This window comes from Aulonocara sp. 'chitande type north' Nkhata Bay, linkage group LG10, assembly GCF_057382095.1.
Source record: "Aulonocara sp. 'chitande type north' Nkhata Bay isolate Kocher_YH1m ecotype deep benthic linkage group LG10, A_spYH_male_GT1.1, whole genome shotgun sequence".
NCBI lineage: Eukaryota > Metazoa > Chordata > Actinopteri > Cichliformes > Cichlidae > Aulonocara > Aulonocara sp. 'chitande type north' Nkhata Bay.
This window is the reverse complement of record NC_141353.1, coordinates 14,654,797-14,682,605: the sequence shown is the minus strand read 5'-3', so window position 1 is coordinate 14,682,605 and position 27,809 is coordinate 14,654,797. Positions and strand designations below refer to the sequence as shown.

General features: G+C 40.7%; 3 protein-coding genes across 6 annotated transcripts in view; 1 reads left to right on the top strand and 2 right to left on the bottom strand.

The window, feature by feature from the left end:
• The window catches only part of LOC147320458 (carotenoid-cleaving dioxygenase, mitochondrial-like), a 55,560-nt gene that overhangs the window by 19,467 nt on the left and 8,284 nt on the right, over nucleotides 1-27,809 (top strand). For both annotated transcript variants that reach the window (XM_086308467.1, XM_086308466.1), the window contains exons 3-4: nucleotides 25,974-26,118; nucleotides 27,558-27,741. In XM_086308467.1, the coding sequence (XP_086164593.1) occupies nucleotides 26,091-26,118; nucleotides 27,558-27,741 (212 nt within the window). In that variant the 5' untranslated portion in view covers nucleotides 25,974-26,090. The remainder of the gene's footprint in view (nucleotides 1-25,973; nucleotides 26,119-27,557; nucleotides 27,742-27,809) is intronic.
• Nucleotides 12,080-24,605, bottom strand: snx19a (sorting nexin 19a). Of its 3 annotated transcripts, none has more exons than XM_086308463.1 (12): nucleotides 24,203-24,594; nucleotides 21,008-22,501; nucleotides 20,780-20,915; nucleotides 20,592-20,692; nucleotides 20,393-20,512; nucleotides 19,971-20,089; nucleotides 19,713-19,809; nucleotides 19,465-19,606; nucleotides 18,863-18,986; nucleotides 14,820-15,004; nucleotides 14,636-14,726; nucleotides 12,080-14,427 (listed from the first exon to the last, which is right to left on the bottom strand). In XM_086308463.1, exons 2-12 carry the CDS (start codon nucleotides 22,475-22,477, stop codon nucleotides 14,316-14,318), a joined length of 2,697 nt encoding a protein of 898 aa, XP_086164589.1. In that variant the 5' UTR covers nucleotides 22,478-22,501; nucleotides 24,203-24,594; the 3' UTR covers nucleotides 12,080-14,315. The 3 variants fall into 3 exon arrangements, with proteins under 3 accessions (XP_086164589.1, XP_086164590.1, XP_086164591.1); XM_086308464.1 differs by having other exon boundaries at nucleotides 12,082-14,427; nucleotides 14,636-14,723; nucleotides 24,203-24,593; XM_086308465.1 differs by lacking the exons at nucleotides 12,080-14,427; nucleotides 14,636-14,726 and having other exon boundaries at nucleotides 14,866-15,004; nucleotides 18,863-18,936; nucleotides 24,203-24,605.
• Nucleotides 17,317-18,753, bottom strand: LOC147320460 (homeodomain-interacting protein kinase 1-like; the record flags this gene model as incomplete). The annotated part of the gene is made up of 1 exon (XM_086307582.1): nucleotides 17,317-18,753. A coding segment is annotated over one exon (1,128 nt), but the record flags the coding sequence as incomplete, so codon positions are not given.

The window sequence follows — 27,809 nt, the reverse complement described above, 5'->3', positions numbered from 1 at the left end:
AAAAAATGTTTGACCGTGTATATGAACATCTGTATGAGAAGGAAGGCTGACGTCCATTTTCATGTGTACACATGGGCACCTTGACCCCGACTGTCAGTGAACATGCTCCTAGTATTGTTTTATGACTGGAGCACCACAAGCTCAACACCTGTACAATAAATCACTAACTTAATTGCGTAGGTATCACATAACCCAGCAGGACTTTACTGACATCCACAGAATTACCCATGGTGGAGGGCCTGACATGGGTGGCAGGAGTTGACTCACATGCTTGTCATAGATGGTGCTTCTCAGGTAAGGAAAACATCCATCCATTGTCTGTCGTCTATATAGGCTCGAGACAAAGGGCCCTGAACCCTCTTCTTGGCAACTTCCTCAGACGACCAAGGAATTCGCCAAACTAGCTAAACAAGAGACATAATGTCTCCAACATGTCCTGCATCTGGCCCAGGGCTTCTTCCCAGTAGGTCATGCCTGAAGAAGCTCACCTATAACTCACCTTGGGGCGACTGTGGCTCAGGGGGTTGGGAAGCGTATCTGTAACCGGAAGGTCGCTGGTTCAATCCCCGGGCTCTCTGTCCTGGTCGTTGTGTCCTTGGGCAAGACACTTTACCCTACCGCCTACTGGTGTTGGCCAGAGGGGCTGATGGCGCGATATGGCAGCCTCGCTTCTGTCAGTCTGCCCCAGGGCAGCTGTGGCTACAACCGTAGCTTGCCTCCACCAGTGTGTGAATGTGAGAGTGAATGAATAGTGGCATTGTAAAGCGCTTTGGGTGCCTTGAAAAGCGCTATATAAATCCAATCCATTATTATTATTATAAGCAGTTAAAGAGGCATCTTAGGGAGATACCCGAACCGTCGCTACTTACTCTCATTTTAAGTAAGTAAAGTAAGTTTATTTATATAGCAGCAGTCTGTTTAATAAGAGGTTAAAGTATATATTTTCGAGCTTGCCAATTTAGCGCTCTGTATGTTAATATAAAAATTTTAAAACAAATTCTAATATCAAATGGGAGCCAATTTAAAATGGAGTGGTGTGAGCCTGCTTGCTACAGTGCATTACGCCACTTGCTCTAGCATTTGGTGTGAAAGGGGTGATTTATATTAGCTAGTCAATAGGGATGGGTACCGGTATCGGTTCTGACATAAACGGTAGTAACCAGACCGAAAAGCAGCGCACATTTCGGTGCTTTTTTTTCCTGAGCTGTGATACACTTTAGATTCTAGCCAATCATTTTACGTTTCCGAGGATAGTAGGCGGGTCCAGGTACGCACGTTCTTTTACGCAGAGCTACAGATTAAAAATGCCCAAGGCGAAGCGGTCAAAAGTCTGGCTGTACTTCACAGCAAAATATGCAAACTCAGCAGCCTGCAACAAGTGTTTTAAGCTGATACTGATACTGATACTGTTAAGGAGGTAACACCTCAAATCTGATGAAACACCTGGCGATGCATAGCGGTTTTTTTAAAAGCCGAGAAATGCGGCGTATTTGATAGCTTGCCTCGAGACCTCACACCATGCACATCTACTGCGGGTGTGGTGCCTGTTATCGGACCCGGAGTTAGCAACATCCCCCAAAAACCCGAAGAGTAGAGTCCTGGCCCCTAGCCCTGCCAATGTAGCAGAAATGATGAGGACGATGATGGCAGCAGCAGCCGTTCTTCTCTGCGTGAGTAGCTTAATGTTGTTCGTGTGTAATTTACGTTGAGTAGGCTAACCACGTTATTACATTAATGCATGTAAGGTGAACTAGCAAACATCATCATAGCTACATGCGGCTGTCTTCTTGTTTGATGGCAGATACTCCCTTCACCCTGGCCAAAAAGGCTAAAATGACCAAAGAAAAAGTGGAAAACAGCTAAACATGAGAGGTTTTTGGACAAAGTTTGTGTTTTTTCCATTGTTTAAGCACTGCTTCCAGCCAAGAGTGATACCATATATGCCCCATAGCTGCAGAAAAGGCTAACATTGTTATCTTTTTACAAAAAAACAGCTGAACATGAGAGGTTTTTGGACCAATTTTGTGTTCTCCATTCTTTAAGCACCGGTTTGAGCACTGTTTAAGCACCGGCACCGTTTCAAAAGTACCGGTTTGGCACCGGTATCGGATAAAACCTAAACGATACCCATCCCTACTAGTAAATAAGGTATTACATTTACGTATGTGATAAATGATATGCATGTGCAGTGCTTTTTTTTTTCCTTTTCTTTTTTTTTTAAAGGTAATTATTGGAGCGCTAGTCACTAATCCAGGATAAACAGTCAGCTATGGTGGAAAGGCTATCCAGCTGGTGAGACTTAAAAAACATATAGGAGAATATCATCGGCAAAGAAATTATAAGAAATGCCGGAAAATGATTGAATGACACAGGCTAAAGGAATGACGTAGAAGAGAAATAATTACGGATCAAAGACTAAACTTTGTGGAACTCCACATCAATAATATGTCTTTGTCAGGTTTATTGCTTCTGCTCAAATAAACCTATGGTATAATAACATTTCCCCCTTTCCAAAATAATGTTTTAAAGTAAGTTTAAAATCATGCTGATAATGTTTATTTAAAAAAAGGATAATTTTGCCTTTACGTTCATAAATGATTACCCCTGTCATAGTTAGTATTTACAATGGTTAACCACAGCAAATAGATCCACATATTTGATTTAGCACATATTTTTACACCAGACACCATTTGTGACACGACCTTCCCAGAACCTTTTTTGGCCCCAGTCTTAAAAGACTCCACTGAAGCCTGTTTCATTGTTACTAAACCTTCAAAACTTCATTCAACAGCTGTAAATAATTACCACCTGACCTCTTTACAAACATATTTGGTTTCTTCTATTTCACTAGCTGAGCTAATTTGCTTTGTTGTTATTTTAAACCAGCTTGTAGTGTCTCCGTAGTGTAGTGGTTTACACATTTGTCTAACACATGAAAGATTCCTGCTTCAAGATATGAAGCAGACAGAATTGCCTGGAAGGTTTGCAAACTATATCAACTCAGTTACAGACCAAAGATCTTTTTAAATTATAGCTCTGTAGCTTTGTATACTGTGGCCCTGAGAGGCCAAACGGACTGCAACTTAAGAAAACACCAGCAATAAGATAAACGCTGCAAAAGCACACAAAACACAACGGAAATAGGAAAAACGAAAACAGAAATAGGAATAGGAAAAAAAAAGATTTCCAAAACAACAAGGGAAGTGTTTCTGGGGAGACAATAACCCGACGGACCAGTTGCAGGAACCCAAAACATGTTAAAATGCCAAGTTTTACTGTAGAAATGACGACTTCATGATAACAGCATCGTATGGGAATGTTTTGATAATTCACCCATTATTAAGGATGTATTAAGGAAAAAGTATTGCATGACTAGGGGTGTGGTCACTTGAAATTAAAGGTCGGTGCTGTTTGTCATGACTTTGCTCTTAGGCTGTTTTTCACTTTGTGGACTGTCTCCACTGAGCAAAAGGTGGCGTCACAATGGCTTTATCCATTTAATTTGCTGATAAAGGTTAGTAAGAAAAACACCGTATTGTTGTAGTTACTTAATAAAAGATGCTGTTTCTGGCCAAATGGAAATGACAGAAAAAGAAACCTGTGAGTTTGATTCTGATTGCACAGAGTGGAGGTACACCAGTTCTTGTTTCCATACAGACAGTAGAAAGCATCCAGAAAAAAAATTATGTGAACACTTAAATAAATCAGACCAAAGTAGAGGGTGATATGAGATCATGAAGTTTTATCTCAGCAATCACAGTCCAATCAGTACCATGGGAGTGGGTCAAAGACACTTAAGGAGTGAAGACCAGCTAAAGCCTGCACGATAACATGAGGGGGAACACTGCATCCACTGCACTCATGTTTCTGGCTGTTTTTGCAGACCCCATCCCTTCAGCTCAGAGTGTTCTGAATCGTGGCATGGAGCAACCTTCCAAAAAACAGGAGAAACATTTCAGAAAGTCCCTCTGTTTGGAGCCAAGTGTTAATGCAAACCCTTTGACTCTACAGGAGGCAGTGAGGAGGAGGAGGTGAAACCAACCCAAGCTGAAGAGCAGCACAGGCGAATGATATCACTTCTCTCTTCATTAGTCCAGCTTGCATCTGATCTCACCCTATATTCACAGAGATTGAATATCCACTTTGCATTAAGTCCGAGCACAACACATAATGTCAAAAGTTACTCTTTTAGAAGAAGCTGTTTATATACTCAAGTCTAAAGTGTAAAGAAATTAGCAGAAAAGAGAATCGTTTTTCATCTAAAGTTTCACCCTAACCAAGAAAATTTTGATTTTAAATATATTTTCTATTGTAACAGAAGAGCTAAAGGTTATTCCAAACAATTTGGACAACTTTGGCGTTTCATCTGCTGCCAGAGTTTTCCAGTCAAAATACTGGTAGCACCCACAAAGAGCTTTCTTAGTTTGGTCATGTCAGTATAGACCATATCTGTGAATTGAAGACTTACAGAGAAAAGGGGGACTTCATCGCTGTAACAAGCCACCCACTCCCACTCCCCTCCACTAGTGTGGTTGTTCTTTTTCATGTCAGCTTAATGTTTTGCATTCAACAGCTCTTGGCTGCTGCATTTAAAGCTAGAAAGATCACATGCACTGTCATTTTCAGTAATAGATTTTGCCACTTTATTAAACACACACATCACTATGTTTATCATTACAAAAGAACAGATTTGAATCATTGAAGTGTCCCACAAAGACTTGTGATTAAAATGTAATTGCTTTTTGCAAAATTAGACAAAACTTTTAACTTTATTCAAACTGCAGTTGCCATTTTTTTTGTAGTTGATTATGTCATCTGCAGCTTTTTGGGGGTTTATTTCTTGTTCAGTGGGGAAAATCTACTCTGTTTTGTCTTAGAACAGGTCAATTAAAGTCAGGTTCAATATCTGAAGTGGAAATGCAACAGCAGACGTGATCATCACTGACCAGTAGAAGTTTGATTGTGTTAAACTTCATAATTGAAAAACTGTTTCTTCACAAAGTCCCTTTCATTGAGTGTATTGCTGCCAGCTCCTCTGTAATCAAAAACTCTAGATGAGTAACTGGGCTCTGGTGCATACATCACAACTCTGGTCCAGAGCCAAGGAGAAAAAGTCAAAATTGCCCACTTCATTTCTCGATTGAAGCTCCAGATTTCCTGCAATGTCCTCGATCCATTTTGTTACAGACTTACTGGAGTTTCTGGAGAAGGGCACATTTCCAAATGTTTCTTTTTTCAGTGTATATTAGCATAACAGAGTCCACCAAACACTTTATGATAAACTCCTCGCGAAAAAAGTGGCTTATGTTTTACAGTAATTTTGTGAGAAATGATGAAGTTGGTCTTGACTGCACCGCTACAGCTTGGTAAAAAGCGCTAGTTGCTTTTGCGGATTTCCTTTTTTTTTAAGTTTCAGATGTCAATCTCCATTGTACAACAGTCACGTTGTTGTGTTTCTCTGCATGTTTAGGTTCATAAAGGCAATTCAAGATGTAATCTCTAAACACAGCAATCTGCTCTCCACAAACTAAGGTCATGGCTTTAGCTCTGACTTCACCACATAAATATTGCGAAGTCCATGTTTCATTAAAAACTCTACATACTCATGCTTTTTATTATTTATTGCATGTGTGTGAATTGCAGCGTTAGCAAACTCGCATCTCTCATAAATGTGTTGGCACTGACATCACAAACATCAGACCCAAAACATTCATTGGTAAAACTGTGTTCACTTGCACACATCTACATCCATAAATTTAAAAAAGCAACAACAAAAAAACAGCAGTCATCTTAAAAATAAAAGAAACAAAGTAGTATTGTGATTTACGACAAATTGAGAAAAAAAAACAGGAAGTCATTCTCTTTTGGGGAGTTTATCAAAGAGTGTTCTGTGGTTGAAATGGGACAAACATGATCTATAATATTACTATCCATTTATGTTTATATCCTAATTATCCGGTCGTTAAGTCTGACGTCACTAGCCGTGTCTGGGCCTAAACTCCGCTGCAGGTCCATATATCAAACGATCACTATGGCATTACTGAGAGTTGAAAAACTGTCTAAAGTCTTTCATCTTTAATAAAATGATCAGCGTTCTGCTCTACCAGGTGTAACAATTGAGTTTAACATCCAGGCATCCATGAAAATGGAATTTATGACATTTAACGGAGTTAGAAGTTAGCAGGAAGTTAGCTCGCTAGCTTCTATCTAAATACAATATAGCATGTCCTGACTGCAGGGTTTTGGAAACAAATTAAAACGTACAGCTCTGTTATCACTTCCAACATAAATGAAGACAGAAAACTAAACAGCAGTGACGTTTGTAGGGTTACTGAAGTTTGGCTAGCTGGTATATAATGATGTGCTACGTGACCGCTAGCGACACAGCTATGTTAGCATAATATAAACAAGCTAACTTTTTTTCCACTCGATAAAAGTTAACGTGAGTGTTCTCGGTGGTCAGGAACAAATGTAATCGCATGGCAGGATGCTGTAAAAGAACCAAACTTCAGCCAGGAGAACAACTGAGATAATCCATCCACAATACGAGGTTAGTCATTCATATACTGCTGCATGGGCTGGGCTGTAGTTACATCCTAAGGTTTTAAAAACTGAGCTTAATGAATGATTAGCGGTAATAAAAGCCGAGGGAGGTCAACAGTGATCACTGACTGTTTTAGGAGCTTTTTGAGATTAAATAGAAGAAAATAGAAAACATTAAACATGTTAACAACACAAAAGCCATATTAAACGCAGACTATTTTAGGCCTGGAAGTAGGATTCGTCACGTCATCACTTAACAACCGGATACATTGACCTCAGGCAGGTCGGTCAGAGAGAAACAACTGACTGAATGTGACCCGACTGAATGTACAATGGCCACTTGAATACAATACAGTCAATACAGCTTAGCTTAATGGCTTCTCCATATATCCTAAGAAATGCTATACAGCCATAGCAAAAGTATACGTGAAAAACTAGTGATCAGATATACAAATAAGAGTGATAAATGCCATTCATTTCAAGACAGAAAACTTGGCCAAAAAATTAATAAATAAAATGAAATAAAATTCAATTAAATATACAGACTGTGTGAGTCAATCATATTTGCAGAAAAGTTAAGAAAAAGCAGGATCTGAACATAATTGTTTGCAGCCTTGTTCCAGGTATTTCTTAGTGTTTTCCTCACACCTCAGGAGAGCAGTCACAGCCTAAATCCAATTATAACCATTTTCCAGAAGTCTCAAAGCCCCCATTAAGCTATCAGACCTCATTTGACCCAGGTCACTTAACAAACAGAAGTGTCAGGAGCTGACTGCTTGACTTCCACTTAGGTATTGATAACGATATGATCTCGGCCATTTCTTGGGGTTACTGTAGATGGGTGAAGGGGTGGGCGTCAGGAATAGTCCTTTAATTAATGTTTAAACAGATTAAACAGGCGTCTACAGCCACTTTTCAGATCACAGTGAAATTTTTGAAATGTAAATGAGTTTTAATGACAGCCATACAGAATTTGTAAGGCTTTTGTCTTTTTTTTTCTTGATTGATATGAAACTGACTGTCACCATTTAACAAGATTACCTCATTTCTGCTGTGCAGTGTCGTGCTGAGCTGCCTGGGGGAAGGCTCAGGTAACAACTCCAAGGAAGTACCTGGGGAGCAATGCAGTCAAGCGCCAAATCCAAGCCCAAAAGGGGGGGTGTCTGTTTTGTAGCTGTCTTATCTGACTGATGACATTAAATGAAACTCCTAGATGTACTATTGCAGATATATTTTCACCGCATAAGAAGAAGAGTAATGCACAAAAGTTTTGGAGTTTCTGTGCTGCAGCTGAACAAGAGAATTATTTCATGATCAACTTATCTAAACCTCTTCTAGCCCCTTGTAACACTTTCTCAGGACATCTTACTCTGCACCACATTTTTGTTCTTCTAAACTAGCTGACTCCAATCTCCCATAATGTTAGCCCTAATCCCCCATACATTGATTTACACACTGTCCACACAGCTGCTCTCTGTCTGCACAGAGATCAGAATAATGACTTGTTGTGATTCCTGGATGCAGGTCAAATATTACTGCCTTTCCTGGGGCTGATATAGTGTCTGCCGTTTCAACACTCCTCATTGACCTCATACATGGCAGAAAAATAACAGGATTTCTTCTCTGTGCAGTACATGTGAATTCTGATAAAGTGCAGAGTATTTTCTGAAGTGGCAACTGCAAGCATGCATAAAATTATAGAGCATTTTAACATAGCTCACCTACTGAGAATTTTCAGTAATATTTGAAAATATTATCTTATTGAACTTCTATCTTTTCTTTTATATGGTCTAATGAGGCATGAAGAACTCAAACTCAGGCCTCAGTGACACCCTTCCCACTGTGTTATATCTGTTTAAACAGAGAAGACCACAACTATAAGCCTGGTTTTCGCCCAGGGCTTAAAAAAGCTACTTATTAAAATGACAGGTTTTATACTTCCTTTGAGCTACAGGCTGTATACTCTAAGGTAAAGAAAGTGTACTGTGGTATGGTAAAAAGAAAAAAACTTTACGAGCATGTTTCATAATGTTCCGTTTTCAGGGGGCACCTTTTTCCCCCGTCAACCATTTACAGATGAAAAAGAGAATTCACACTCACATGTTTCATTTCATCGCCATGAGACCGTTGCAGTCTTGAATCTGCAATGTAATCTCCACATGAAAGCTGCAGTTTTTCTCTTTAATCTCTTATCAGCAGTTAAGACCATAATGTACAGATGTATAATTTTATGGCTATAGATGTATAGCTATGAAAACTATACGTCTATCTCTGTGTCAAGCACAAAAGAGCAGATGCGACCTTATATGGGCGACTGATGTTATGCACCAAAATACTGGAATACCAAAAACAGCACATTCTTTCACTGAGATTCAGAGAAATGGCTCTAGTGATCATTACCTTTTCAACTTGAAAAATGATAAGCATTTCCATTTCGACTGGGGAGCGCAATGACCTCTTAAGAAGAGCTATTCAACTGATTAGCACAAACAAAGAATGGCATAAAGACCCTTGTTTGGCATGTGCTCCATACCCATAATTTCAAATCTCTTTCAAATAAAGATGATTGATCTTAGTAAGCTCTAAGTAAAAGAGCTTAGATTCAGGACTCAAAGAAAGAAAAAGTCAATATAGGAAGCAAAGGGAAGTAGCAGAAAAGCACGCAGCTCATTAGAAAATGTTAACTTTAACAGGGGGGCAGGCTGACACTGACTGAATATAAGGGGTAGCAATTATTTTAAAATGGGCTGAACCACTATTGCTATACAGGCTGGACAGAAGGAATCATGGATACAAAAGCACCTCTCAAAAGCTTTAACCTAGCCCTGGATGGATGGATGGATGGATGGACGGACGGACGGACGGACGGATGGATGGACGGATGGATGGGGTTGGTGTATAATCTTTTTGGCAAATATAAACCTGCTCCTGATGAACTTCCAGATTAAACTTTATACAGTTAAAGTCAACAGTTGTTACAGTTTCCAGAAGTCAGTGATAAATGCTTTGACTCACACAGTTGTTTTGAAGTTGGGGTCACTATGAGGTCAACATCACCCTTCACTTTTCCCTTATCCATCGTATCATATTTCTCCTTTTTAGCCTGTTTTAAGTTTATAGTCTCAGAAATGCATTCACAGCATTGTTGCCTACCACTATGCCCACTTCCATGCAACGTCTTTCCTTCTACTGGTCAAATAATCAAATAAACTAGAAAAGGGGTGGAGTACAGGCAGTAGAATTGCTACTGGATAAAGTCATATAGCAAATGCAATTCTTTTTGAGAACACAGGTTTTTTTTTTCTAAGTAGATGGAAGTAGGGCAGGGTGTGGGGTGTAAGAGTTCCTTAAAGGCTACACTGCACATCTGCACTGTGCAGCAGAGGACACACCACTAACAGGAACCAGATTGGCTTTATTGCAAGGTCACGTACTACAATCAGCAGTTAGGCTTGCTCACGCCAAAAGATTAAATTCTGTGTCATACAAGACGTATTCGTACGTCATTGGATGTACGGGAAAATGGCAAAAGGAGTGGTGTACAAAGATTTCACAAGAATGCTGATTTTAATTACAGATTGAGTTTGAAAACAAAGTATTAGCTTAAAGGTCAGGAAACACATTTGTTAGCTGGTCGTATTCACCTGCTGTGAATAATCACTACATGTGGAATGTTTGCACAAATGTCCATGAGACTGTACATTAATCATTACAACACTGACATTCCACTGTAAAACTGAGACAGTTCATGATGCTTCAGCAGCTGCTGGGCTTTTCTGACACTTTCTTAGCTGTGGTTGGTCATGCCTCATGTCACAACTATTGCAAACTCATAAAGAACATCTGCTGTTTGGGACCATGGTGAATTATAATGAAACTAGTTTAATACTATTGTCATTATCATCGTGTTACTGATATGAAACTCACGGCTTCTTTCTTAGGTACACCTTGCTGGTACCAGCTTCTACCTCCTTTTGCCTTCAGAACTGTTAATTTTTCGTGGCATAGATTCAACAAGGTCCTTGAAACATTCCTTTTGGTCCATATTGACAAGATACTATCACACTGCTGCACGTGCATGGTGTTAATCATCTGCTCCACCACTACCTAACGGTGCTCTATTGGATTGAGATCTGGTGACTGTGGACGCAACTCGAGTACAGTGAACTCAATGTCATGTTCAAGAAACTATTTTGAGATTATTTGAAATTTGTGACATTGACCACAGTGGTTTATAGGGATGGACATGGTCAGCAACAATACTCAGGTAGGCTGTGGTATTCAAGTTGTACTCAGTTGGTTCTAATGAGCCTAAATTGTGCCAAAACAGACGTCCTACACAACATTTACGATCAAACACTGATCATGACATTATGACCACGTGCCTAATATTGTGGCAGTCCCTCTTTTGCTATCAAAACAAGCCTAAAACATTGAAGCATGGACTTCACTAGACCCTGAACATGTGCTGTGGTATCTGGCACTAAGAAATTAGCAACAGATCCTGTAAGTCCTGTAAGTTGTGGGGCCTCCATGAATTGGACTTGATTGTTCACCACATTGCCCAGATATTTGATTGGATTGAGAGCTGTGGAATTTGGTCAACACTTCAGGTTGTTGTGCTTCTTTTGTCTTTGTGACAGGGCATATTCATCCTGCTGGAAGAGGCTACAGCTGTCAGGGAATTCAGCTTCCATGAAAGGATGCACATGGTCTCTAACAACGTTTAGGTAGATGGTATGTGTCAAAGTAACATCCAGGTGAATGGCAGGACCCAAGCTTTTCCAGTAGGACAACTTCCATTTCTCTGTGGTCCAGATCCAGAGGGGCAGTGATAGCTCAGTAGGTAGCGGTTGCCCCATGATCGGAAGGTCAGGGGTTCGAATCCCCTGAACAGCTACCCTGAGGTACCCCTGAGCAAGGTACCATCCCCACACGCTGCTCCCCGGGCGCTGCACTAGTGGCTGCCCACTGCTTCACTGAGTGAATGGGTTAAATGCAGAGAAGAATTTCCCCACGGGGATCAATAAAAGTGTACATTATTATCCCTATGCAACCTCATACCCAACAAAGTGCAGTGTGTATTCTGATAATGTCTACCACAACCAGAATGAACTTTTTCAGCAATTTGTGTAACAGTAGCTCATCTGTTGGATCAGAGCATACTGGCCTTCACTCGCCATGTTCCTCACAGTTTCATTAACCAAAGCATTGGACACATTGACCTGAGGAACATCTAATGAAGATTTTACCAGTCACCCCAAGGAAGCCTACAACTGTGCACAACAAATTTCACTGTTTTCACTAAAAATTAAAAAACTCTAAGGGTGGGGGGATGATTTTTATCAGATAAAATCACAATATTTTACAATATACTTTAAATGAATAATAATGCTTATTTGGAATGATTCAGCAATTCCTGTAATGGATCTAAGTTGTGAACTTCCGTGGGTATTTGTTGCACTAAGCAATTTGTGGTTAAAATACAGCTGTTCCCACTCATATGTGGCCACCAGCAGTGCAGTTTAAGCATTTAATCCCCCCTGGTTTCCAGTCACAAACAAGTCCCAAAGCATGAGACAGGAGGTGGGGCCCCACCAGTATCAGACCATGATCTCATAAGAAAGGAAGTGAGATGTGCTAAATGTTCCTAATATTAACTTTATGAAGTCCTGCTGACCAGCAAGTGGAAACAATAGGAGTGGATTTACACCCCGACGACTGACAGTTTATATGTGAGCATATGTGAACAACTCCCCTGTTGTTGGATCTGTGCGCATCCAATATACAACTTTTGCTCACACTGTGGTCTTAAAGCTTTATAAACCTTGTGTGTGTTACAGGATTATTCTGCTGGAAACACACTAAATTGATAGAAAAGTGTTTTACATTGGAAGAGATAATTGCAGAGCAGGGAAGAGTGCGCATTTTTGAGACTTTGTCAATCACCATGACAGAACTGCCAGATTTTTTTTTCTTTTTACAGACAAACACCCTCTTTGAACTGATTGTAATTATTTCAGTGTTTCAGAGATTCTTTGCAATAGGCTGCCATACTGAATATTTAAGGATGCTTGACAGTTGTCTGAGTACCAGCCACCAGTGACCCTGTTACCCTGTCGTGCTTAACACGGATAATAAATCTTTCAGTTCAAGTACAGAGTGCATGCAGATACCAAGTGATGCAGATTTTTTTTCCCCTCAATGAAATAAAGATACTCACAAACACACACTATATTAGCCATCCATATTTAATAAAATTATGTTGCCATATGGAAGCACTCTATAAAAAGAGTGCTTTTCCTTACTTTTTTTCAATTTACCATTCAAGCAAAACATAAAGCGGTTTTGTAAATCATGCAGTTAATTTATCCCTCATCACGGAATTTGGCTGTGAAGAAATTGGTATTTTTTTAACTGCTCTCCGGATCAAAAGATCATGGGAAGACTAAAACACAATACTTATACACACTTATTTATGAAATCAGTCGATTTTTAACTCCTTTCACACAAATAGTGTTTGTACAGTGAAAGAATGTGTGAGAAGAGCTGGATTATATGAATAAGTTACCTGACACAGAGGAGTAATCAAAGAAAACTAGCACAAAATCCTCTTTGTGACGGCTAAAGTTCACTCTTTGTGTTGAAGACAGGGGGATTCCCCAACAGTGCTCTCAACTTCAAACATTTATTGACTCAGTCAGTACACCTGTCTGAAGTTCAGCCCCAGCTTTCATCTGAGCAAATCCTTCACACTGCTGATTTCACTCACAGATGTCAGAGGGCTCAGCTGAAGGCACTAATTGCACTGAGAAGCACAGTGAGACCTCTAGCAGTCATTAGATAAAGGGCGACAAAAGACAGAATAAAACTTTATATAAAATCCTGGAAGAGCCTCCTTCATTTCCTTTCAAGCCCCGGCGATCTGTCGAGTTCTACATCTGAAGATCATACTTCAGGTAGATATCATGAACATATGCACTCATGCCAGCTGTGAACTTACCAGGCTCCAAAGTAGGAATGTGCACGATTTACAACCACATCAGAATAAATGAATGCATCAAGATAAAAGAGCCCAAGAGCCAAAAAAATGAGTTTAACTGGGTGACATGTTAACCAGACGTCAGTTTGCGTGATGATATAAATATGAAGCCAGGATCAGTCTTTTTTCTCATTAATCTGCGTGATTGATGCCGCTTTGTTGTGCCATTACCCTGTGGACTCCATTGACTACAGGCTTTTATGAATACGTCACATCCTGCACAAGTATAAGACAAGCTGCATCTCCATGAACTGCTTCCACCAACGATGCATCACCTAATCATCTTATCACTCCCCAAAAGACTAAAAATGGGGCAAAAGAGTAGGTATGTTTGGGATAATGTGGGACACTGTCTGAAACGTTAACAGATTTAACTTGAAAAGTAAAGAAATGGAGGAGGAGGACAAATACAGTACATGGTATTTTACTTGGATGCAAACTTTTTATAAGCTGAAATGGAAGCTCAAGCTTGTTTTATGATAATGGGATAAGTGATAAGTCTATCACACATATGGGAAGTTGAAATGATCATGAAATAATGATAGGAATTATATAAGTACACTGAGCTCGCCACAACTGAATGACAGATATTTGTTTACCTGTGTATTCCATTTATCTATCAGACAAGCTGCTGAGAGTCGTGACTGTTATTCAGACCCGAGTCTGTCTGGTGATCAGTTCTGGGCTTCAGCAGGCAGATTTTTGTAAACTAATGACGATCATTGTTGTCTCAATATGTGTCTTTGGTCAAGCTCTGTAGCAGAGAATGCTGGAAGTTCTCATCACACGACTCGGGGATCAGAAATTCCAGCAGCAGGTCACAGATGCAGTAAAGCAGATGCCTGCAGAAAAACACAGATGTAGGAAAAAGACATCAGGGAAATGACATTCTTAGATTGATGATATAATAGTATAAATATGAAAGGTAAGAGGAGTTTGCAGTTCTATCTGAAACATTAACATTGTGGTTGTACTGTTTAGTGATAATCAGAGACCAGCACTGATACAGTTTCTGTTTCTTGTTAGCTTGCTGTTTGGTTGCTGACTCACTTGTTTATCTGGTGGTCCTGCAAAGACTCCAGCATAGTCTCCAAACTCAGTCTGTACTTCTCATTACCCAGCATGTCAGTGATGAGCTCTGCTCAGACACAAACAGTGAAACATACTGTCAGAAGCTATGAAAATCAGGGCAGCATTTAACAGCAGTAATCTGATTTGAACAGCTGTTATTCACCTGGGAGCAGCTGCATCAGGCAGTCCAAACATTGCTCCTTTGTTTTCTCCTTTTGTGCAGCACTTCGCTCAGGCTGTGGTTGAGCAGGCAGAGTGCCACCGGGCCATACAGCTTCCTGCAGCACTTGTAGGTAAATCACCCAGCAAGGAGCACTGGTAAGGTGGGCGACACCTACATCCAACCATCTGATACAGAAATCAGTTCAATACTTTAGTGAGTGCGTCCATGTTCAGGACATGTGCCAGTGTGTCAAACAGACAGATGGGGAATTAAATGCAAGCTCATGAAAAAGCGGGCTTTAAGCAATTACAGGAGAATGCAAAACATGAACCTTAAGCCAGAAGTGAGGTCCCAGAGGCAGATATCAAGCCAAAAGTTGTGACCAGTATGACCATTTAATGATAGCATAACATTAGGGGTAGGAAAAGCCCATTTCCCACACACCATGTGGTAAAGTGGGTCCAGTAGTTATTTAGTTTAGCAAGTAAAGCACAAAAACCCATAACATTTATGTGTGTGTGCTAAAAAACTCCTGAAAGACAATCGGAGAGAAGATCGTGCACCATTAAAATCCAACTAACCACCACTAACCTGTCCTTGTGCCCTCTAGATCTGGCTGAATGAAGGAAAAATAAATGACTGTAAATATGTCACCTGCTCACAAGATAGACCCCATAGCCAACTGTTGAGGCCTTGCTGTGATTTATTGTAATGAATAAAAATTCAATATTTTTTCCTGGAATGTAAATAACAGAATGACAGTACAAAGACTGCGAACAACCAAAAGGACATCACACAAACTATGGCAGAGAGTAGACAAACACCAGAAAAGTCCTCTAGCAGAGTCACCTGAGGTATAAGTTTTATCAAGTTGAAGTTTCGTGTTCCAGGTAGAGAGAGTGTCAGTCTCCTGATCCCTAACTGGGAGCTGGTTCCACAGGAGAAGAGCCTGATAGTCGAAGGCTCAGCCTCCCATTCTACTTTAAGAAACTCTACCCATACAGTATGATGATCATTCAGGACTTTCTATTCAAAGAGAAGAATTTTGAATTAAGTTGTGGTTTTAACAGGCAGCAAATCAAGAGAAGCTGATATGTTAGCACTCTCACTGTGGCCTTTGAACTGAAGGTTTTTCAGGGAGATTTTACCTGTTTACAGTAACCCACTCTAGAAGTAACAATCTCAAAGTCATTTTTTTGTCTCACTCTCACAGGATGTTTCTAAATTTGACAATATTGCTCAGATGAAGTGAAACAGTCCTAGAGATTTGTTTAATGTGTGAGTTGAGTGACATATCCTGTTCAGAAATGGCTCCAAGATTCGTCACAGTGTTACTCGAGGCCAAGGTAATGCCATCAAGATTAAGTATTTGATTATACTGCTAACATTCTGTCCACATTTGATAACCTGCTTACGATGTGAAATCATCATCAATGTGTGTGGGCAAAACAGAAGCAACTTTGGATTTCTAACTACAAATCCATTCTCTCTTGTTTCTTTTTGTCTTTATCCCACTCTAAAAGTTGGATGTAACAGTGAGACCAAATTCACAACCCAATAGAAACAGATCCAGGTACATTTACTGCAATATTCAAACTGAATACAGGCTGCTGGCCATTGACATGTAGTATCCTTTTGACTTGAAGTCACCTGGAACTGTAGCTGTGCTGTAAACAAATAATGAAGCACAGTTTGACCAGAATAAGAACTAGAATCTTTAACACACTAAGACAATAAAATATTAATGACAAACCAGTGGTAGAAGCATCATAACATCAAGAAAACTGTACAGTTAAAGGATTTTTCTTTTTACATTAAAAAAGAAAAAAATGTTTGATGATCTGAAATGTTTAAGTGTGACAAACATACAAATAAATAGGAAAACGCTTTTTCACACCATTGTCATATAAAAGACTTACTTCCTTCATTCTGTTCATTGACCCCATTGTGGACCACTAAAATGTTGTATACTATGTAGTATATACCTTATTTACTTTATTTACTAAATTTTGGGTTTGTTTTGTTTTTTTGCACTACATTAGACAACATCAAAATAGCGTTGTCAAAAATGACAATAGCGTTGGCATTTTTGTTATTTGTGTTCTGTAATCTTTATAAAAACCTAGAAAAAAACCCCCTCTTAATCTTTGGTATATGGCGAGGCGCTGTGGACATCCAAGTTTGTGATTGTGTAGATTTTTCAAATCAATACCATGGTTGCATCTACTGAAAATCTCTGTGAAGCTTAAATCTCAGTGACCTTGACTTCAAGGTCAGAGGTAAACTTTTCTGAAAATCGGAGGAGTTTCACATTTATAACACAGGTATGTCTACTAGGAGGCTGAAGGGTAGCACTATATATTTATAAACAATCAAAAACAACAATTTATTTCCAATTTGTATGGAACTTATTTCTGTAAACATGGTGTTTTAGGTCGGATTAAAGGACTGATGTGATGGTAAGGTGTCCGCTGCTCTGCTTTGAATATTGGTAGGCTTTTTTAAATTTTCACAAGAATTGCTACTTCCCCTAGAGTTTTGGCCACACCAGCAATCAGAAGATTCCCTATGAGCAAGCATTTAGCGACAGTGGGAAGGAAAAACTCACTTTAAAAAGGAAGAAACCTTCGACAGAACCAGGCTCAGGAAGGGACAGTCATCTGCCGCGACTGGTTGGGGTGGGGGGAGTGAAAATAAAAAAATAAATAAAAAAAAAGCCAAAGTGATAATTATTGGAGCAGCTTAATTAATATTTCCAGTGTAATTTGCTGTTAATATCCTTTTCCAACCCCAGTTTGTGTTTTTATCACTTTTGTCCAGGGTGGAAGATGCCATGCTGGAGATTGACTCTGTATGGTTTTTCAGTGTTGATACTTGGGAACCTGTTGGAGAGGCCAGGGTTGAAAAAGGGATGCCGGAGAACCTGAGAGGGTGTTATCCGCTGGTGTGCATCCAAGGCCAACATCTCTTTAGTTAGGCTGACAAATAAGCGTTGGCCATCTTCTGGTCCTCGTCTAAACAGCATTATTTGTTCGAGGTCATCCAGACGTGTCAGTTTTATGTATCTTGTCTCCAAAGATTCATATCCTGTCTCGTATTTAAATTGTTGAGCGGTCTTAAATGTCCAGCGTTGTTGGTTGTAGTTGTCTTTTGTGAAATAGTCTTCAGTGTACACGCCAGGATCGAGAACATGATCTGGCGGCTGACCCTGAGTTTCTATGATGAATTTCAAAACATCATAATATTTTTTTCCAGGGTAGAGTGGCACCCCTGTACCAAGCTCCACAGCCACCAGCCCCAGAGACCACATGTCACTTGCTTCATTGTAAGGAAGGCCAAGCATAACCTCAGGTGCACTATAACCAACTGTCCCCACACGGTCACCAGGCATCACTGCAGACGCAGGACATGCGAGGCCAAAGTCTATAAGTCTGACTTTGACTGGAGACTCATAGCGATTTACAACCATGATGTTTCCAGGTTTGAGGTCAGCGTGCACTATTCCCACAGAACCCAGGTGGGACAGAGGATTTGTGAGTTGACCTAAAATTGGCCTGACTTCGCTTATAGGGAGACGCCGATTATTCGGGTCCTGTATGTAGTCCCACAGGCATTGGTCTAGGAGTTCAAATTTCAGGCAAACCCGCTCTCCGTCGTGGAAAAAGCCGTTCCATTGAACAATGTTGGCGGCATCTGGATCCAACCTTCTCAGCTGCTCCAGAATTAAAATTTCCAGTTTTGCCTGTTGCAGAATATCAGGGTTGTTCTTGTTCACCTTAATAGCCACAGCTCGGTTGGTTTTGGTATCACGGCATTTGGCTACAATACCAAAGCCCCCTTCTCCAAGGAAAGCCTCTACCTTGTAGTGGTTTCCCAAAATGCTCCCTTTAACTATTCCAAGCTCATTTGAGCGGAAGGATGGGTTAGCAATGACTTATGGCATAAGTCATTGTTGATTTTGTCTTCACTCCTGATTTACTTACAGTGTAAGTAAATCAGGAACAACAGTTCACAAACAGCTGCAGATGCGGAGGAACTCTTACCTCTCGATGAAAGTCCCGAAGAGCAGTCTGATGGCCTTCTGGATGTTCTCAGTGCACAGCCAACTCCACTGATCCTTCATCAGCAAACACAAGATGTTCAAAGCGACATCTGCCACAGCTGTGTCTGCAGCACGCACACGCACATGCACACGCACGCGCGCGCGCGCACACACACACACACACACAAACCCCCATTAATTATACATTAATTATACATTTATTTCAGCACAAGGATGGGAATCTTCACAAATGAATTAAAAAAATATTTGACTACTTGTAAAGGCAGAACACACCATTAGTGGTAGTGGGCAAAAACATGGAGTTACCTTTGTGTTGTTAATAAACAATCAACCAAAATTTTTTTAATGAGAAATATCTATTAATAGATGCTGAGGTCAAGATTTTCCACTGCAAGTAAAAAAAAACATTCTTACTAAATGTGGATTCAAAAAGTCTCCAAAATGTGTTTGTGCCCTATTGCTGCAAATCGTCTACTGCTCAGCTAAAGCCACCACAGACATTGGGTTTTGCTGCACCCATGTGGTAAAACTGTGTCAGTGCATCTTGCCAATGTGGATAAATCTACTTCAGACAAACTCAACCTGTGCCGTGAGTTTTCCCTGAAGTCTTCTTCACATCTTGCTCACACCTCTGCTTGTTCTCTTTCCCATTCAGTCCACATAACAGTGTTTCCTGCTCACCAACAAAATTCTCGAGGTGGGACAGTGACATGCCATTGAGGACCTAGAAAATCAGAATAAGCAAATGATTTCTGAAGAAAATGTCAACGCTCTCCCACATTAGTCTGAAACATGTTTGTGTTGATAGTTCATGAGGAATAATAACTTACAGTGCTGCCTTCACTGAAGCAGTATGTCACTTTAGGATGTAGATCAGGAATGTTGGGTATATTGAAGGCTGGGGAGATTTTGCTTGGGAAAAGCCTCCTGAAGCACAGAACACAAAACAGGAATCCCCGTGTTACAAAAATAAGTGAATTAAATCCAACATGAAAGAAGCTGAGAATTAACTCACCGAATTGATAATAAGGAAGCAAAGTAGATTTGAATGTGTGTGAAGACTGGTATCAGGCAGATAGAGCTCTTACCTGTATTTTCTGTTGTCCATTGTTCTTCCATCAGGATCTCCATCAATGTCCTCTGTTGGGCTGAGGGGTTCTGGATGTGGGAAAGCTGTCTTCAAAGTGTCCAAAGCATTTTCCATCATCTTTCAATCAATCAAACATATGTGAGATAATTAAATTCAAGTTGTAGAAAAAAGAAAGAAAAAGCATCCAGTTTTTGTCTCATTCTGAACATGATTAGCTTCTTGAGTATTTATTCTTCTCTATTTTGTGCGTTCTTGAGTATTACAATGTGGAATTTCTTTACACATTTTCACAAAAGGTCCAACTCCATGCTCAAGAACAAGGCATAAAACTTCTTACTTAACTCTCGCAGGGGAGTAATGGAGTAAATTTCACAAAATGCAACTACTTATTGGTTTAATTTTCTGTTAGCTTGTTCCTACCTTATCAATTCTTGACTTGGCAAAAGGTTTTCTTCCAAAATATGTACAGACACCTGAATTGAGAGCTAGGAACTCCTGCATGTCTTCGTTGTTGGCTATCTCAGGAATGCTGCTTAATTGCTAGAAAACAATAAAAATTATACCACAAGAACAAACGTCAGAACCCTGCAAATGCAAAAGTTATAATCCCAATGCTTACTTTTAGGAAGGCATCCAGCTGGCTTTTACGCACTTCAACCTTCTCACCGTCTGGACTGCTGAATGAGAGATCAGGGAAAATCCTCTTTGGGCCCTTGACATCTGAAATGCAATAAATAAATAAACGTGGCATCTCTTCTTGGACTACTAGGGTTTGGTGATGTCTTAAAGCAGAGGACGATGTCTTACTCTTGATTAATTTCTTCATTTCAGGCTTCTCCTCTAATCGTGTCTGCAAGTTGAGGAACTCGCTGTATCTGCGATTGACAGCGTGACAGGCCGCATGCTGTGGAGTGGCGCTGCCATCACTGGTCGCTGTCTGAAACTGTTAAACAGAAAGAGGGGTGCAGTATGCAATCATCAATAATCCAATTTCATAAGACAGCTTCATTGTACCAGGCTGTGACATGACTGTACCTTTACAGTGTAAAGAATATAGGGATGTATGCCGGTGCCACGCTGGTCTTTTGCGGTGACGGTGCCACCAATTCTGACATTCTGGATGTTCACAGGTGCCACTGCATTGCTGGGGGAATCCAAGTTATAAGAGGGTAAACAAAGCTTTCTTCTAGGGCAACCTGGAGATTTCTCTTCAGCTATGCCTGCTGGCCACTGGGAGTCCACCGGCACCACCACCTTCTGTCCTAGATTTCTCAGTGGACCGAAGCATCCATAGGCTTCAACATCTTTAGAAGTGAGCATGCTGCAGAAGTTGTTTGAAGGACCACACTCGCAAAAGCCTCCTTTCAGATCATCATCCGAGTCAGACTGAGTTAGCGAGTCCAGTGAAATTATTTTGGACTCTGACGAGTTGGAGTGATGGGCAGATGTAAGCGGACAGCAGTTCACTTTGTATGATGTGAGCAGACCTGGGCGGCAGCTTTGAAATTTCCCAGCTGACGCCAAGCTAACCATGCTGCTCAGTGAGGACTCAGTCTGCTCCGTCGTGCTCCGGCTCTCATTCAGGTCATCAAGGTCAGAGGCGCTTTTGCTGGCGAGACCAGCTTGATCGGAAGAAGACAGTGACATGCAGGTGGCCCAGGACTCCTGGTCGATCTGACATTTGTATAGGGGATCTACTGGGAGGTCATCCACGTTGATTTCCTGGTGTGGTTCTCTGCATCTGGTAAGTATGTCTACAATGGTCTGGTTGAGCCAGTCAGGATCGGATATCCTGGTTATGAGCGGTAGCAGCACGTTGCAGGTAATAAGTTCTGTAACCATGTAACCTCCTGTCCTGGTTTCCATCTGTGGGTATGGAACCAGCACGTGTAGTACAAGGTGAACTAGAGCTCTGGAGTAGCTGAGCTCAGCAGCTTTGCTGCTCACAGCTGGATGAGGGGTGTCTACTTCACTGTAGAGCTGCCAGAGGCTCATGCTTCCCTTTTGTGTTGACTGTATCTGTCTTACTGTCATGTAGTTCTGCAGGTGACCCCCGTACACCTCCAGCAACCGCTGAACCATGACCTTTCTGTCCACTCGCCGGGCACGCTCCTTCAGTTCCATCACTGACTCCAGCATCGAATTACGCACCGCACGCTCAAACTCGCCCTCCACCTCGGGCAGCAGAGTGCGATACCACGAGGACACAAAGTCACGCACTGCTTTGTGGACAGCGCTGTGGATCTCATGGTTCAATCTCCACTCGTGCTCAGGTGAATACTGAGGTGGGTTAATGTTGCCAAGAGGCAAGAAGTGCTCCAGGTGGAGAACGCTGTTGGCATCCAGCAGAGCCCGTGACCCAAGCCAACCTCCGAGAACTACCAGGAGACTGGTGAAGACGCAAAGGAGCCAAACATTAACAAGAAGGTGGAAGAGGACGAGCCACACCAGCAGAACTCCGACCCCCAACAGCTTCCCCTGCCCAAGAAAATCCAATAAAGACATTATGATCGGCAGTGGGGATTTGTCCTGTTGAAAAAAAAAATGCATATACTGTTAAATAACAAGCAATAAGAACATTATAGTAATGACTAAATTTCAGTATACCGGTAACTGTTTAATGCAGGGGCGGGGGAACTCCAGGCGTTAAGGGCCGAAGTCCTGCAGGTTTTAGATGTGTCCTCGATCCAACACAGCTGATTTAAATGGCTAAATTACTTCCTCAACATGTCTTTAAATTCTCCAGAGGGTTGCCAATGAACTAATCGTGGGCGATCGTGGCTCAAGAGTTGGCAGTTCGCCTTGTAATCGGAAGGTTGCCGGTTCGGGCCCCGGCTTGGACAGTCTTGGTCGTTGTGTCCTTGGGCAAGACACTTCACCCGTTGCCTACTGGTGGTGGTCAGAGGGCCCAGTGGCGCTAATGTTTGGCAGCCTCGCCTCTGTCAGTGCGCCCCAGGGTGGCTGTGGCTACAATGTAGCTGCCATCACCAGTGTGTGAATGTGTGCGTGAATGGGTGGATGACTGGATATGTAAAGCGCTTTGGGGTCCTTAGGGACTAGTAAAGCGCTATACAAATACAGGCCATTTACCATTTAATCATTTGATTCAGGTGTGTTGACCCAGGGTGAGATCTAAAACCTGCAGGACACCAGCATTTAAGGCCTGGAGTTCCCCATCCCTGGTTTAATGGCTTCAATTCTCACATGATAAAGCCAGCCAGCTACAACTCTCACTCAGATCTATGTTTACACAGTGTTTGTGTCTATGATGGGGCTTTTGCATATCCCTTTATAGGCCTTCCATTAACAAATATATGCATTATAATGTAATCTATTTCCCTCAAGTTTTATTTTACAAATTTCCTTTTTTCATTTGAGACTTTTTTTGTAAATTAAAATCCAAAAAGAGAAAAAAGAAAAGAACTAGGAAGCCTCCACAGAGATAAGCATCTAAATCCTCATAATTAAAACGGTAAAACCGGAATATGCAGGGAATTAGAACAATAATTTAGCATTTTTTTAAGGTGATGTTTTTCTTTGTGTTTTTATAGAAAATTAATAAAACACCACACCTGATATGACATAGGCAGAAGTTGTGTTGCGTTTACTGTAAATGGCCCACAGAATTTGGAGGACGTGTGATTTAATTCAACTGACCATTATACATGTTAAAATTTAGATGGCTTGCAGTGCTGTACTGGATTCAAAACACTGACCCAACAAAATTACAGTTCCAGCAAAATCCCTTCTACTGAGAGACTGTTTTATATTTACTGCCTTCATGAGAATAATAAAAAATGATCAGATAACGTCCGAAGTCATTTGGAAGCAAAAGGTCCATATGACAGCTATAAACCTATTATGTTGTTTGTATGGAGTATAATGTTCTACTCCATTAACTGCCCCGTGACAATGTAATTACGCTTGAATGCACCATCTGTTACAGTATCATGTCAGAGGACTTTCTTCCATGTCAACAGTAAATTGATATAAACTTTAATGGACAGCGAGTATTGCCTGTTGTTGAACTTTTTTCTGCTTTCTATATTTCGCATAACAGTCAAACCTCGAGAGAAATCCAGAGCGTGTTTACAAAAGTACTGTGGGCTAGCAGCAGCTGAGGTCAGAGCAGAGGTCAGTGAAGCTCACCTATTATATGCAGCTAGCCCGTAGCCTACTGACAGTGGATTTCTATTAGTTTAGGCTATGAAGCAGAAAAACACACATTACCTGAAAGGTTAAAGGACTCTCTTTGGACAAATGCAGGTCGTGTTGAATGTCTTCCTGCTCCGGTCTTAATCCTCCAACAAAGATTATCTGGATAGACGCACAGAGCCCATATGGACAGCTCTCTGGCTGCTGGTTGTCTACTTGAGACAGTTAAAGAGCAATACAGTCATCTATGTGCAGCTGAAAACAAATGCTAGCGATAAGTATGCAGATTTTAGAGAATAAAACTATGTGACCATAAATAAATGAACAGACACAAAACAAGCATACAAATGATACACATTTAAGCGCTAGTAGCTGAATTAGCATAAGTTAAATTCCTTTACTCCATTTTTACAGTTCTGCACACTTAAATATTTTAAATTTATTATCTCTACATTTTCTTGATTTAATTGCGTACTTCTGTGTTTTCACCAGTGTTTTCTGCAGAGTAATGAGAGTGATCTGTTTTACAAGTTGACCAAAAACTATATATATAATGTTATAGATACACATAAATGTAGGAATAAAGTGATCGGCAACCCATAACTGTAAAGTAAAGTTTTGGAGTCCTGATTCATATATTCTATATTGTTCTTATTGGTGTATATTAAAGCAATATATTAGTCATGGGAGACATTGGGGGGGGGGGTGTGATGCAGTAAGCACTTTCTTTGTCTGAGCTCCTTAAAACAGAATTTTTATGTAATAAAAACATCAAGGCTTTAGTCCTTAGCCCTTGACCTTCAGGGGGAGTTGCGCTCTCTGAGTGGTCTTGTTTTATGTTTATTATCCTCAATTGCCAACGATATTCTATTACACCTACACTATGTTTTGAATGAGTAGAGGCAAACCTTAACTTGGAGAACAGTTAAGATAAATTGCATTAGCATAGATGCTACTGCCATAGTTTGTCAGTTGCTTGCTGCTAAAAACATTTGGAGGTAAATAAGTTGTCTAAAGTGCTCCTAAAAAGTACTAAGACATTTATCTCTCTTCTACTCATATCTTGGTTGTGCAATATTTAGTGATTTCCCTTCCTGTTTCCTTTAACTCTTTCCCATGTGTCGTCCTTTAGTGTCTCCCTGTAAAGTCAGTCATGTCTGTTTGTTTACTTTTCTTTATGTCAGCTTTGTCTTTGTCTCTGCCTCTTGTTTTATTTTAGTAGCTCCTGTCTTTTGTGCACTATGTTCAGTTTTGCTTCCCCCTCTCTTACTCTTGATTTGTCCCCGCTGTGTCCTCAGCTGTCTCCACTTTCCTAATCACCTTCCTGTGTATTTGATTCTCAGACTTTCCTTGCCTTTGTTCTGCTTCTAGTGGCCTTAGAAACACATTTATAGAGTGGGAGTGGGAGAAGAGGGTTGCATTGACAATCCAACACAATGGGCAGCACATTGAACACTGTGGTCAGTGGTCAGAAACTTGTAAATAACTCATGAAAGAATAAAGTTACGTTGAAACCAAGCACACCATTGTTTTTCTTGTGACATTACCAATAAGTTTGATGTGTCACATGGCCCCTAAGCAAAGATGTTAGACATACAAAATAGAAACCTGGAAAATCACCTGTTAGCACACCACGTGGTTTAAAGCAGGTGTAGCTTATGATTGTATAGGCCTGTATGTAGCTGCTGTTGTAAATGTTTATTCTTTTTTTTCTGCCTACCTTATTTCATAACCTCTGTTTTGTTAGCACCGTGTGTGACTGCAAGCCCAGGCAGGCACAAGTGACTCTCTCCCTCTCTCTTTCACTCTCCCTCTCTCTTTCACTCTCTCTCTCTCTCTCTTATAGCTTACATAACGCAGTTTATCGCTGCAGGCGGCTGTCGCAGCTCCACGCACACTAGTGGGTTTCTGTGGTCTAGCAGGACACGGATATAGAAATCAGGAACTGCATCCACCAGCTGTCATGTCATCTGTGAAGCTCGAGCGTGCAGGTAAGCTTCCTCCTTGTTGTGAATACTGTACAGTAATACAGTTCAGATTGCACAGAACGATGCGCTGCTGGTTTCATAACTTACAGGAAGCTGCACGTTTTACAAGCCACGAGCATTTGAAGCGCACTTGATGAAATCGCATTTATCATATTTGCATCTCTATAAATCAGCTGGACTGTTGAGCGCGGTGATGGGCGGTTGTGACTGTATGTAGAGTAATATCAGTACAGAGTGTTCTTTAAGCCTCACGTTGGCATGTGTGGATTTAATTTCACAGGCCGGTGGATATGAAAAACTCGGCAGGCATTGCACTACCAGAAAACAGAGTAGAACTGAGGCTGTAATCGGAGACTTGGATATCTGCTGCTTAGCTGTTTACAGCACAACCGCCACGTTTATGGGGATTTTGTAACAGCCCGTCTGCTGTAGGCCAAATATAATTAGCCATAACTTATAGCAGAAAATTTCCCTCCACATCAAACTAATCGTTTCAACACCGATTTATTCAAGGTTTTTCTTTAATTTGTCACCCAGTAGTACAGCACTGGGTGTATTTGGATAAACAAGCTTAAAGCGACATGTTTGTCATTGTCTCAAACTCCAGAAATGAAACTTTTGTACATTGTAATTTCTCTGAGTGGATCTCCAGAATATACTGTTGTTTAAACAATCATGTGCTTTTGCTTTTGTAAAAATGAAGCCCTTCCCTGTCAGTAGTGGCAGGGGTGGATGGTAACAGTACAGCTGACTGTTGTGAATAATTTAAGTCATGCGTCTTTAACACTGGAGTCAGAGAAGCAGTTGGTGACTTTTTCACTGAGGATCTGAAGCGGTGGTTAAACGGGGTTCTCCCTAAAGATCTCAGCAGGGCACTGAGCTGTTTATTGTAGCTTTTCTGAAACAAAGGACCACCCTAAACTAGAACAGCAGATTTCAATGTCACTGTTATTTTATACTTTATATTTTATGTTTTAGTAGCTGTGACACTTAAATGAACGACCTTTTAAAGACAAGTAAATGCACACTTGAAAAAGTAATGGCAGGTTTTAAATGTTTCTTAATCAAGGTGAAAGTTGGGGAGTCGTTTATTTTATTTTTATTTTTTTATATCCCCGAGATGCTGACAGAAGGACAAACAGTGTTACGTAAAACTTACCAAGCCAAATGTGTTTAAACTCTGCTCAGAAGCAAAGCTTGGGCAACTAAAGAGCTCTAATGTGGCACAGACCCTGAGTGCTTGTTTTCATTCCTTATTTTTTCTTAATTTATTGAGCTGCATGCAGAACTGCCAGTAAAGTAAAGTTTATACTTGGGTTGCCAGAAATGTTGTTTACAGCAGTTACTAAGTAAAAGGGAAATATTGTCCAACTGTAAGAAGTGTAAAGCAAAAGTTGCACTAAAGAAAGGTAATTTCTGTCCATTCTTTCATTTGGGTTCAGATCAGGCAAAAAATGCCCACAATGGCAAGGTACTGAAGGGGCTGGAGACAATTGCTGCCCTGGTCCGCTCTGTTGAAGAGACCCCTGAGCCAGTAGCTACCAAATTAGAGGGAACCATTCCCTCCTGGATCAATGGCAAACTCCTCCGCAATGGCCCTGGGAAGTTTGAGTTTGGAGAAACACAGTGAGTTATAAAGACCTGCTGCAAAGCACAAAATGAACATTTCTATAACAATGGAGTCGAGCCTTAAC